This window comes from Fundulus heteroclitus, chromosome 6 (assembly GCF_011125445.2).
Source record: "Fundulus heteroclitus isolate FHET01 chromosome 6, MU-UCD_Fhet_4.1, whole genome shotgun sequence".
Classification (NCBI taxonomy): Eukaryota; Metazoa; Chordata; class Actinopteri; order Cyprinodontiformes; family Fundulidae; genus Fundulus; species Fundulus heteroclitus.
Window position 1 is genome coordinate 24,543,921 of NC_046366.1, and position 13,589 is coordinate 24,557,509.

Genomic DNA, 13,589 nt, shown 5'->3' on the forward strand with positions numbered 1-13,589 from the left:
TTCTAGCAAATTACCACCAAGCATGTTTGGGTCAGCTCTTTTGCACCCTGGGGAGCACAATACTCCTGACACCCAAACTAGACATGTGTAAAAAAAAAAAAAAAAAAAAAAGATTACAAGACTGATCAGTGGAGCTGTCGAGGTCTACAAACAGCAGCGTGCAGTCTCTCTGCATGGTGCCACTAAGCAGCGAAGGAGGGGGCTGGCCATTTTGCCACTGGAAAAGGAAGCTAAGCATTTAGGTGTCTTAACTGTGGCCTAAAGTGCTAACACGGGATTAGTGAGGTAAACGTTGAAAGAGGTTTAGCACCCCATGCTTAGGGACCAGCGCTGCTTCAGTAATTACACATCAGTTGCAAGGTGCAGCGGGCAGTTGGATGGGAGATCATAGTGATGTCAGGACAGGGAGGGCTTACCGCAGGAGATAAGGCCAGCTAATAGAGATGAAATGAATCGGTATTTAAAAGGTTTCTTTTAGTTAAGACACTTTGCTGGCTTGCGCTCGCTCCAGTCCGCTGACCAGTTGGATGCTGAAGGAAAAAAGAGGAGAGACACGTTCTTTCAGATTTGAAATTACTTTTGGGTCATATTTGACGCTTTTTTGTTTTGTTTAATTTATATTTTCACCTGAATTGCAACAACACCCAGCTGCAAGCTCTGCTAACAAGACGGTGAGTCATTAAATACATCTCACTTCTTCTTTTTTTTTGAGTTACACATTTTTTCTTTCTGTTTTCACATTTTTCTTCTTTTAGCTGTTTTTTTGTCTCTTTTACTGTTACTGCAATATATGAAAATGCATGCAGCTAAAAAAAAGGTGGGTTTGTGCCATTATCCAAGCTGCTAAAATTGACGACTGTAAATTTGCTGCTTTGTTAAAATTTCTCATGAAAAAGTGGTTTACATCAGCAAGAAACTTGATGAAAGCTACTAATACAGTTGTAAGTAATTAATCTAAGGGCCAATGCGATTAGATAAGAGCTTAAAATCCTTGTGATTATTCAAATACAGTAATTAGTTTCTTCAAATGGCATGAGTAAAAAAGTGAAGAAAAAAGTGGAGGGGAAAAAAACAGCCTCAACAAGTGTTTTAAAATGGGAAACTGTTTCTGAAATTCCTGTTCACAATGTACAAAAGTCTGAAAAATCCAGTCTGCTTCATGCAACTGACAGAATTTGCATGGCTCCAACCTGTGTTGGGGGGATTAGGAAGGACTAGACATTGCTTCTGTCTTGTCTGATATGACCTCCTCAGGACTCCCATCTAAGTTGTCAGCAATTTTTCTCTTTAATTCATTCTTGTAATGAGATTAACCAGGCAACAGCAAATCCGAAGAGTCCAATCCCCGGATTTGGCAGCTGCGGTGTGGCCTCTGCACGCTGAAGGGAATATGGCAGAGGTTATTGTTTATTTTATTTTTTTGGTCTGTTTTTTTTTTTTTTTTATGTATGCTGCTCACCTTTTGTGACAGTTTCACTCGCATAAAACTGGAAGATGCTTAAAATGTGCAGGTTAGGTTTGCTTACATCAGGAGAGTGAGGTGAAGAAGTGGGGTGCAGTTTAAAAGTTCACTGGATACTTCTAAACTGCGAAATGCTGCAAGTTGGAGTCCATATTTATCCTCTGATTTATTGTGTTTGTGTTTCAGTCAGTACGTCCAATTTTTAAAAAGTGGAGAGAGGAAAGCGGCTGGAAAAACTTTGTATTTTTGTTTAGATGCAAAATGTTTTGGTTGCTATTTCAAGAAATGGGTTATTTCTTTTTCTTTTAGTGTTACTTGCATAAACTGGATTCAGTAAGATTGTATCACTAAACTGAAACTCATTTAACTTTGGATAATTTTGTTCATTTGATGATTTTCCCTAAATGATGTCAAGATTTAATGGCGCTGTCAAAAATGTGCAACAGTAACTTGCAATAATAGCCTGAACAAATAAAGTTGACAAGACAAATAATGTTCTCCAATCATACGAAGCATTTTTGTGTTTTACTGTAGTTACACGGTAAAAAAAAATGTTGGGTTGTTTTTTTTAACACAGAAACTGGGATTTTGTTCTGACACAGTTTTTAATTCTCTTAAGATAACATCAGCCAGCTGAATGGGGCTATGTACTTTCATAATTTCAACCCAAAGGTTTGAAAAAGTCAGGAAATATTAGAAAACTATAAATACTTGGTCATTAATCTATCATTAGCTTATTTGGCTGACGAACAATTAACAATATTGAACATTCACACTTTGATCGAAGATTTTCTCGTGATGTTACTATAAAAGACGTATTCGAAAAGAAAAGGAAAAAAATAGCACATTTCAGGACAAGGATAATGCTAAGTGCTTTACATGACTAAAACATAAGAAAATAAAAACAGAATAAAAGCAAGTAAAAAACAGTTGGAATAAAATGTGTGAAAATTGAAAAAGAAAACAGAAGTAAATGGAAACTAAAAGCAAATAAATAGTAATGATTTTAAAAACTGTTGGACTACATGTTTCAGTTAACAGTTTAACTAGGACAGTCAAAGGCAATCCTAAACAAATGTGTTTTTAATCTTGATTTAAAAGAACCTGCGCTTTAATCTTTGGGCTTGACACACTCCATCTATAACCTGACTCCGCCAGATTACTCCATCTATGGCTGAGAGTCTAATTTTCAAGTATAACAGGAAGTATAATCACAAAAGCATTAATGAAGCCCTCAGACCTTTTAAACCAGGAGGTGTCCAAAGGGTGGCCTGCAGGCCAATTCTAGCCACAAATGTGTCCCACCAGAAAAATACAATTTCGAAAATAGTTTTTAGGAAAAGATCTGCAACCAAACTGAAAAGAAATACAGATTTTTGTTGGACCAACTAACTGAACACAATCGACCCCTAAAAAATTGTAATTGCTTTTCTTTTAATGGATCAAATGTGCATGGCCCCTTTATATCTTTTGGGTCTACTATGGAAAAACAAGCTACTTTGTTCATTTTAACAGAATATGTCTTTTTCTCAGTTTAGCTGGTAACAAAAAGGTTTTAAGAAGATTATTTCATATGAAATAAATTCCAACTTTTGGTTGTAAAAGTATAGTGTAAGACTCAAAGACAAGACAGTAATGAGTTATAAGCACTGTAAGGACTTGCTGACAATTTTTAAGTTAAGACGCTAAAGTTGGCATCTGCTTCCCATCTTTACAGCTGCACTAATCAAAGTGATGTTTCACCAATTTCAATGGAGTCTGGACTGCATCGTTTTTACTCGAAAACATAAAATAAATTAATTGATCACACTTAAACCAGATGATTCTAAGATGAAGAGAGATTCCTGACAACACAGATCAACTTTTATGAAGTTTTAAATTTTTTACATTATAACCACTTTACTTATATTCCTGTTGAAACAAATAACCAGATAAGAAGGATAAAACCCTGTGTTGAATCAACCCAGGCCTGGGTCTGTCCATATTTGACCTTGGGATGGGTTATTCAAACTACATAAAATGTGTTGTTTTAACCAAGATGTTCGGGTGCTTAGACTGTAATGGGAAACATTGCTCACAATTTTTTAAGAGGAGTCATGTGGGAATCATAAAATTATTTTTTGAAATATCTCAAGGTTCATGTCCCTTACAGTTGCAGATATATGTCTTTATTGATGTTGGAGGTGAAACTTGAAACTTAAAGCTCTTTCTTTTCTCTACTCAAGAGAGACTGAGAACCTTTTCACGGTTTAAGATTTTGATTGAACTGATATAAAACAAGCATGGGGACAATCTTTCTTTATAAAGATAAAGTTGTTTCATTCCCTTGTTTTACAAATTTAAAACAACACGTATGCATCAAATGCTGTGTGTGTGTGTGTGTGTGTGTGTGTGAAGAAGATAATGAAATGAAGCCTAAAGCTTGGGGCGTGTAGTTCCTACTCCCATTTTAGAGATGAAAATCTAAAAAAAAAAAAACCTCCTTTTCTCTGATTTGCTGATGTTAGTGGTTGTGACACGGAGAAGGAAGGAGATGGACGGTGCATGTGTTCGCGCCACATAGCTCCACATAAACCGATTGCTTCCCCAGATTTATCTCCAAGGTGTTTTTGGGACATCCTGGGAGCTAATGGAGACTAATAGGCTTAGCACTTAGAGGTGTATTGTCCGGGATGCTTACTGGCAAGGTTTGCTGAGGGTAAAACGCTAAACGTGCGGATTACCTCTAACACATCCCTTTAAAGTGCTGTATAGCCAGGACTTAGCTAATAGGATCCTGAGGGTAGCAGGGGCCTGGGAAGGTGGGGATGGGGGGGGGGGGGAATGGGACGGGCCAGGAAGGTCAGCAGATGTAGGCAGCAGACTGTTGCAGGACTAACAGGAGGATTACAGCCCTCAGATTACACGGCTTTCAGAAGGAACTTGAGGGACTGAGTATAATGCACGATGCCTCGGGGCATTTTTTTCATGGCAGCAGTTGTCTGGGAGGAACGGGGCATCAGAAATAATAAAAGTGCCCAGTTAACGTGGGCCTCCTACAGCGACAAACATACCAATCAAACACTGCTTTAATCAGCCTAAGAGGATTCATTTAAAGGGGCGGCCAATGACATTCTGAGTGGCTCGTATTCACGTATCCAGATGCATGTCGCAGGCTGGCCCTGGATTAGCAGAACTGGATTACTGAGTCATTTACAGTATCATATTTGATAATGGGATTTGGGCAATGCAGAAGGCTAATAAGAGGAGGTTAATTTATTTTTTGCAAGCTGTTCACAGAGCCAAAAACAATGAGCAGATGCAACGCTTGTCTCTGCGTGTGTTGTTATACTCTAATCTTGACTGCATGTACTTACAAGGATAGAAAAAGGAGACAAAAATCATCAGTAAGAGAGCATATTTGCTGGCTTTTTGCACAAGTGAAGGATTTGAATTTACAGATTGATTTTGTGACGAAGGTTTACAACCAAGGTTGATTTAAGATTGTTACGTGGTCAGGTTGGAAAGGTGAGATTTAGGGTGAGAGGCATATTTTTTTTTTTTAAACATATGCACGGATCGATGGCACTTTTTTAAATTTCGTTGTTCTTGTGACAATGACAATAAAGTTTTCATCATAGGTTGAAATGATGCATGACATCCCAAAGCACATCTTTAAAAAAACGGTCTATAAGCGTAAATTTTGTGTAATAAACACAAGTAAGAGGGATTTTCTTTTTACATAAATAACACTGAAATGACGGTTCTTAATTTTCAAAAAGGATCAGAGGACATAAAGGTGGTGTCACCGTTCTTATTTATTGCCACCTACATTATTCCGATATTTGTTTTTATATCAACAATGCTTTTTATTAATTGTGATGATAAACAGTAGAATTTATTATTCAATGACGTGTTTAGTGGGTCCCTAAAGTTCCACTAATTTACAAGTGAGCCCGCTTTCAATTAGGATAACTGCTGCCATCTAGTGGCGAAAAGAAGAGATCGCTATTTTTGACAATTGGAAAGTCAAGCAGGGAAAATGTACCCAATAAAATCCAAACTTAAGTCATTCTAAAATAGTTACTGTTAAAATGAACTTAGCAGGTTAAGCAGAAAGTCAATTTAGGTTTAACCTGCTATCTGAGGAGTTCCTGTCAACTTAGATGATAGAAACTTATCTTCATTTGGTTCTGTTCACGTGCAGTATTCCTTTGGAGGTGCGTTTGGGATGACTCCACGGGAGCAGCTGAGGAAGATGACGGCACTGGGTGAACAGGGGTCTCTGGATGAGAAACACTGGTACCGGCTGGTCAATGGCATGTCGGCTGGAGGTGAGCTTAAAGACTCTGGACTTCCTGCAGAACCAACTTTCTGACTGAATCACTGAACATGCTAATTTTAGCAGCAACTGCAGCCCTTAAAACATTTAGTCATAACATGTCAAACTGATCTGATCGGTGTTTTCTGCTGTTCTCTCTGCTCTCGCAGAGCTAAGGCAAAGGCAGGAGCTGATAATGAGGAACCAGATGGCCATGGCTCCTCAGATCCTCGCCCAGGGCCAACAGAGGTTACAGGGGGTCCCAGCACAGTTCGAACCTCGCTTCATGGAGAGGTCTGTACCCGAATTTACCACAAAATCCCATCCCAAGAGCTAAAGTCAAGCATTTTGATCAGATGTTTCAAACTTTCGGAGACTGTCGTGTTCGTTACAAATACCACCTTAGTAAATAGAATAGAAGAGTTTATTGAAGATTATTTAAGTGAAATGTAAATGGAAGCATATAGATACACACAAAGGTAAAAATCTTTTAAAAAAAAGTAAGAAAATTAAACTTTGCAGTTTATTTCTGAGATTCATAATAATACGTTGCATTTCTTTTTGCAGTTCTTAAATGTTGAAATAGCATAATCAGAGGTTTATTGCAGCAGAGTGGGGTGGTTTTAAGAAATGTGCAAAAAAAATGTTTCAAGTAGCACCACAATGACAGACATTTTAGATTAAAAAAAGGAAAATAATGTTCTCATTCATTAAATGAAGAATGCAGTTTAATAGCATTCAGAATTTATATTTACAGTTGGAAGAATAAACAGGAAGGCTCCTGCAAGAAGTTGGACCTAAGAAATAACATCCAAAAATGGAAATGGACAAGAAGCCACAGGAGCAATGCCAAGAGAGCTCATTTCTAAAAATAAATGTGTAAACAGTACTTACTCCTACTCAACAAAAAGTGCCTAGATGTCACCTGGTCTAAACGAGCCTGTCAAAGGGTGACTGACTCAAGCACTTTTCTCACTTTCATGCACGTCTGAAACCATGAAACATATCAAAATTAAAGCAGTTTAAGGATTTTTTTCAGCACCATGAAACAGGCAGTTGGAAAGATATGGAAGGTCCAATTTTGGAGCCAAAGCCAGAATACATCTTATATATTACTGTCAACAGGTCGCTCAGCTGGCTGTAAATAAATTGCTGCCTGAGATCTCATCCTGTTTCCTTTTGCCTCATCAGGGAGTTGGTTCCTCCTACGGAGATGGTGACATCCGATGCGAGGCAGATTCACATGGGACCTCACCTCGGCCCGCCTCTTCCCCCGCATGCCAACGTCCTGCCTGGCAGAGGATTCCCGGGTCCAGGTGAGCCCAGCTATCCCACCTGAGACAATTCCCCACTCTGCCATGTATCTTAGCTTTAACAGCCTGTTCTCTACCGTTCTGATCTTCCTCCTTCTCAGCTGGCTACAGCTTCCTGCCCTCAGAACCAATGGAAACAGTCGCTCGGCGCCAGGAGCTCATACACAAGCAAAATATAGCGAGGTAGAGCATCCAGGACACTATCAACACCTAACAAACATGTTAGGTTGGATCACATTCTGCCAAATAACAGGTTTAATTAAGTCTGTTCTCACCGTTGCGTCAAACGTTTGTGTTATCTGATTTCCAGGATGGAGATGAATGCCATCCTGCACCAGAAAGAGCTGGAGAATGCGCACCAAAAAGGACTGATGGGGATGGAGAACCCCATGTCGTACCCCTCCAATCCCATGCTCTTCAGAGGCCGCCAGCGCATGCCGGAGAGCCACGACATCTTCGTCCACCGCCCCTCCCTGGATGAGCTGCATTCCAACAGCATACTCATGTCAGCCAGCCCCTACCCACCCATCGGCTCGCTGCACAGGGAGAGGGGTCGGAGGGCTGGGCGGCGGCCCGCCGTTCACAAGAGCACGGAGAACCAGGCCCCCAGCCTGAAAGGTCAAACTGAAGACAAGGGCATAGAGCAGAGTCCAGACGCCACGTCAGGAGAGGAGAAAGAGTTGGAGGCGAAGGGGGACGTGGGAGAGGAGTGCGGCACGAGCAAGACGCACCATCAGGCCAAAGCGGACTCCGACCTGGCCACGGGAAGCAGGAAGAGCTACAAAGAGGGGGAGGCCGGGGGGCTGCGTAAGACCTGCGCCGCCGCTCAGGATGGGTGTTCGGATATGACCAACGGCGCTTCAAACGATAAAGAGATCCCCGGTCAGTGCTCCGCTTTCCAGGAAAAATTCATTTATCCTTCCACCGGCGGAGCTCTCACAGGGATGCCGTACGTGTTCCCCGTCCCGGGAAATGGTTTCCTTCCAACGGGTGAGTCTAACACTAGCAACATGTAGTATACTTGATGTTAAATTAAGTATAAGTATATAAGCAGGGGCGGCTCTAGACAGGGGCCCACAGGGGCCAGTGCCCCTGTAGAAATGGTCCTGGCCCTGTTAAGGCCCCTGTACTAAAAGACATAAATGAAATAAACTTCTTATGGTTATATGCATTGGTGAAGAAAACACACCTGATTTGTCACTTTAACCAATTTTATTCTTTTTACCTTTACAATTTCACCCTAACAAGGGTTTAAAAATCAAGGTGTTTTACTTTTAGCTTCAGCCGTATTGAGCTGGGATCACAGTTTTCATCTGCTAGATCAGGGATCTGAAACCTGCAGAACCAGAGCCCCAAGTGTCTCACTTCATATTATTAAGTGATTAAATATTGCCCTGTTTTATGATTTCATTCTTTTATGTGCCCCTGTGAAAAAAACACTGGCCCCACCTTGGCCCCCGTGGTAAATTTGATCTAGAACCACCACTGTATATAAGCCTAAGTCTTAATGTATTTAATCCTGGACTTCTTTTATACTTTTCAGTATAAGTCAAGTTTACTTTACTATACTATTGTTAGGTATATGAAACTTAATTTATAAAACGTCAAGTACACTGCCTTCTTTCAATGATGAAATAAGTATACTTGTAGTACACTTGAATAAACTACTTTTTACTAAGGGTATTAAATAAATATGACAATGATCACTTTGTTGAAACCTGTTTTACTAACAAGCACTGTCTGTTTTTACAGGTCCGCCAAATTTGTTTCTAAATGGCGAGGAAGTACCAGAGGACATAAGGAAGTGGACAGTGAACGACGTGTACAACTTCATCAGCAGCATACCAACGTGTTCAGAATATGCTCAGGTTGGTCATGAGAACCATTTCTCTCTGTGTTTTCTCTCCTTTTCTTTCCTTTTACGCCTTCATTCGTCTGACTCGACATTATTCCTCCAGACGTTCAAGGACCACATGATTGACGGAGAAACGCTGCCGCTCCTTTCAGAGGAGCACCTACTGGACACACTGGGGCTGAAGCTAGGACCAGCTCTGAAAATACGCTCACAGGTGAGAGAAAATATATATATATACCATCTAGTTATCAAAAGAATACTTCAATTGAAATAGAGGTTTATGAAAAAGGTATTATTATTTTTTGTCATATAAACTGAGTTGTCGTCTGCAAAACTAGAGATGGGAAACAAAAAAAGCTAAACTAGACACATTTTTGGAGACCAATAAGCACAATAATTTCCTGTAAAAGAATATGAATACATACAAAATACATATAAATTGGTTGTGTATATACATTGCATAGCTTTTTAAAATGTCTCTCTGCTTTTAATTAAGTGGAATATGCTTTAGTTTTCATTTGACAACTAAATACAACAAATCTGACATCTAATACTGCTAAACGTACTCAAATCAGATATATGAAGAGTAAAGACAGAAAAAGGAAGCAGGTTTATCGGGCGACCAAGCACCGTGAGGGGGATGAGAGAAAAATTACCAATGTTCCCTGTTAAAGCAAACAGTGGCAACTTGGGGTGACCAAATCTGTCCAGGAACTATCGCAGCACTTGTGGGAGATGCTGTATTTAATTTAGAGAATATATAAATATAATTTATCAATATTGTAAAATAAAAAACTCCCTTATTTGATCAAACTCTATTTTGACTTAATAAAGTAATTCAGTTTTGTCTAACAAAAGAAAGAAAAAACTGCAAACCTGACTCTGAAATGGATTTTCCCACTTCAGAGGAAAGTGATGCTGATTGTTACCGTCATCGTGTGTGTGTGTAACATACGTCTGCGTTGCTCGCACCATTGCAGGTCTCCAGACGGATGGGGAGTATGATGTACATGCTGAACCTGCCTCTCTCCGGAGCCCCTCTGCAGCCCACCTCTGAAAAGCCCGGGGACCGCTCGCCGGAAACGGGCTCCCCCGTCAACTGCAACAGCGAGGACATGGCGGCGAGCCCGAGAGACCCCGAGGTCCTCAAATCCATGGAGCACCTTCACGAGTCAGAAAACAGCTCCCCTCCCTTGGCCACCAGTGAGATGACTTGATCTCTGCAGACACTCGGGACAAATATATACCGAACCCGGTTCAGGCCTGACGGGCTGTTCCTGCCATGACGGCGGTGGATTTGTTTACATTATGAGTAAATGGGTCAACAGTTGTATTTTCGATACCCATATATGTATATAGTAAAAGATGTGTTTATTTTGAGTAATAAGGTGACATACAATATTTTACCTTTCTTCTCTGTTAATTTTATCCTGTAGAGTCTCTGATTATAGTTTCTAATTATTTTTTTAAGCTGCTAATACTCTCTTTTTTTTTATTCAGCTGAGATACAAACAACAGAAAACATATGGGAAAGATTTAACCAAACCATATCAACAAACCAAGAATAGCTCATTTGTGCATTTTGAATCTCTTGTTTGATACGTCTTTGCATTTAATTGATGAAAAATAAAGTCTTTTTTCTACAAAGGAAGCTACAGTAGAATCTGTCTTAGCGGGCAAACAAATGTAAAATAAAGTATTGAGAGATGAATCAGATGTAACACACAATGTCGGTGATGGACATGGGAAAGCCAGACCTCAGCGACTGAGACACTGAACTCCTCGACTCAGCTGTGGCTGCACTGAATTGATGCACATGGAACAACAGAACACCTTCTGATGTAGGGACACGGCTAAATATATTTCCATTCCCCATTAGGGGTTGGTGCCCATTACCCTAGGTCCTTAAAAGAGGCAGGGTACACCCTGGAGCGGTCACCAGTCCATGAAAGGGCAACAAACAGGCAGTTTTGGAAGACCAATTAACCAGAAAGTCATGTTAATGGATGGTGGGAGGAGGCCAGAGCACCAGGAGGGAGTAGAACTCCATGTAGAAAGACCCTGGGCAGGGATGCGACTCCAGGAAGTTTTAACAGCTAATCAACAGCGGTTCCAACTGTTTTACTAAATGTCATTGATTTATTAAAATAAATAGATGAAGATAAGATCCAACGGTAAAAGTGATTATAATCAAGATAGAACAACATGAGTCTCCACAGCATCTGTAGAGCTGTTAAAAGCCCCACATTCTGTCTGGGATTACACATGCATGTTGCCTCCTGCAGTTACTGAAAGAAATTCCTAATCTGTGAAACAACAGACTGGACAAAAAAAATCTTCTGATTCTGAATTACACATCAGACAGAAGATCTGATTCTCTTAGTTTTAGCTTATCTTTGCAAATCTGCCCTCCTATGTGATCCCACAGATTTGTTTATTTCACAAATGACATCCATCCATTTTCTGACACGTCTATCCCTTGTGGGGTCGTGAGGGTTGCTGGTGCGTATCTCCAGCTGTCAATGGGATAGAGGGACGGTTCACCCTGGACAGGTTGCCAGTCTATCGCAGGGCAACATAAAGACAAACAACCATTCTTACACACACTCACATCTAAGGAGAATTTAGAGAGACCAATTAAGTCATGTTTTTGGACTGTGGGAGGAAGCCAGAGTACCTGGAGAGAACCCACGCATTCACAGGGAGAACATGCACACTGCAGAAAGACCCAGGGTAGGACAAATGACATTATTATTTTTATTATTATTATTCAACCCTTTGTAATCTTTTGCATTCATTCATGCAGTTATGAAACTGTTCCATAGGTTTATGCTTTTATGTGAAACAGTATTGCTTAATTACTGGGGAGGTGTTGGCCTAGTGGTTAGAGCAGTGCGCTCTGAGAAGGTTGCAAGTACCTGGTTCAATCCCCACTGCCTGCACTCTGGGTCCCTGAGCAAGACCCTTAACCCCCGATTGCTCTCCAGGCGCCGCACAGTGGCAGCCCACTGCTCCCCAAGGGGATGGGTTAAGATGCAGAGGTGAATTTCTCCATTGTGAGATCAATAATGCTTAATTATTATTATTATTAAAATTAATCTAAGATGAAGGATTTTTTTTGTAACTTACATTAACCTTTATTTCTCTTTTCAAACAATATTTAAAATTTAAATATTTATTTAAATATTTAAATTTTAAATATTTAAATAAATATTTAAATTTAAATAAATGAGTAATATTTTTGCTTTGTAGACAGCGACAGGATTTTTGCTTGTTTTACAAAGTCCACAAAGTTCTAAAAACAATAATTTGACAAAAAACACATTTGCTGACTTCCAACAATTGGCTTTATTTGAAATTCTGTATGATCTTTCAAGAGTTTTTAAGTAAAATTTTTAAACTTTTGTTTCCCTAATACTTCCAAATGTTTTTCTCCCTTTACAAGCATTTATGAAGGAAATGTAGGATATGTATAATAAACTCGTATTTATCCAATTAAATGATTGCGCTTATATTGGAAATTAGATTTCAATTTGAAACTATAATGAGAAACAAAAAAACAAGTAATTGTCAGATTCTGATTTTTTAAAATGAAATATAAATCCGAGTCATTTTTTAATCAAAAAACAATGAGGAAAGTTTAACATTTGGCTTGATTTTCTCTTTCATTTTTTTAAATACGGTAAAAAAAAAAGGAGAAGACAAAAGGAACTGCTTCTATTTCAAAGAGCCGAAAGCTGGGCAGATGCCTAAATACTGGTGACTCTAGAATGTGCTGTTTCTTCTTGGTGGCTTTCCGCAAAATCACAGCACATTTTAGCCAGTAAAAGACGAATGGTGAAAAAAAAATAATAATAATAATAATAAAGTAGCTGATTATCAAAACAGACAAAACAGTTTTTGCGTTATTTCACACCTTGGACGTGAATAAAAATTAAAACATTTAGCTCTGATATGAGAAGAGGGAATGAGAGTTTTTTGAAGAATAAAGGATTTTACACACTTAAGACAGATAAGAGTCAAATAAATGCATCTCAGATTTACACAGTTTTCATTTAGGTACATTTATGTTCTCAGTTTCTGATAAAATCCATCTGACTACGTAGCCTATTTTAATATTAAGTTTGTACATAATAATTTTCATGTATTTGTTGTATTTGCAGTAACCCATGTCCGACAGCAGTGTTACTGTATAGTGAGTATAAATATAGACAAACATAGGAAATAATGATGGAAATAATGATGGACAGATGGAAATAATTGTTAATCACAACATCCTGCTTTGACAAACGGTCTCTTCTGCTGAGTCACAATGAGATCTTCTGCATTTTAATCAATTTAACAGCAAACCAACGTGTTATCTGGTGGCACAGCTGTGTGAAAATAGGCAGCAGCGATATAAATTTTGATAATAATTAGTTGACACCCTGCCTAATTTGTGATTCTGGATACAGAACTCACGCATTCAAATCGAAGAAATCAAAGGCGTGTAGAGGAAACAGCGCCACCTAGAGTCACAACCCCTGATGGTCGCAGAATCAGGCGACCAGTCTTTCTAGACTTTTTTTTGTAACCTCTGGTTTCCGATTATACAATATTATTACCTGAACATGCACGGATCATATTTTAAAAAATGAAACGAAAATTGTATCTAAACCT

The 13,589-nt window shown here is 39.3% G+C and overlaps 1 protein-coding gene across 1 annotated transcript; it reads left to right on the forward strand.

Moving 5' to 3' along the window:
* The first annotated feature begins 334 nt into the window (after positions 1 to 334).
* Positions 335 to 10,618, forward strand: samd7 (sterile alpha motif domain containing 7). The gene is made up of 9 exons (XM_012855542.3): positions 335 to 671; positions 5,649 to 5,775; positions 5,933 to 6,056; positions 6,954 to 7,078; positions 7,177 to 7,258; positions 7,386 to 8,065; positions 8,828 to 8,943; positions 9,034 to 9,144; positions 9,911 to 10,618. Exons 2-9 carry the CDS (start codon positions 5,673 to 5,675, stop codon positions 10,145 to 10,147), a joined length of 1,578 nt encoding a protein of 525 aa, XP_012710996.2. The 5' UTR covers positions 335 to 671; positions 5,649 to 5,672; the 3' UTR covers positions 10,148 to 10,618.
* Positions 10,619 to 13,589: the final 2,971 nt, after the last annotated feature.

What these genes read in the sequence shown, in the direction of transcription:
- samd7 (XM_012855542.3), top strand. Translation starts at nt 5,673, where the DNA reads ATGACTCCACGGGAGCAGCTGAGGAAGATGACGGCACTGGGTGAACAG. An exon ending in GAACCTCGCTTCATGGAGAG is followed by an intron (nt 6,057 to 6,953) that starts GTCTGTACCCGA and finishes TTGCCTCATCAG; the next exon opens with GGAGTTGGTTCCTCCTACGG. An exon ending in CTCTGAAAATACGCTCACAG is followed by an intron (nt 9,145 to 9,910) that starts GTGAGAGAAAAT and finishes GCACCATTGCAG; the next exon opens with GTCTCCAGACGGATGGGGAG.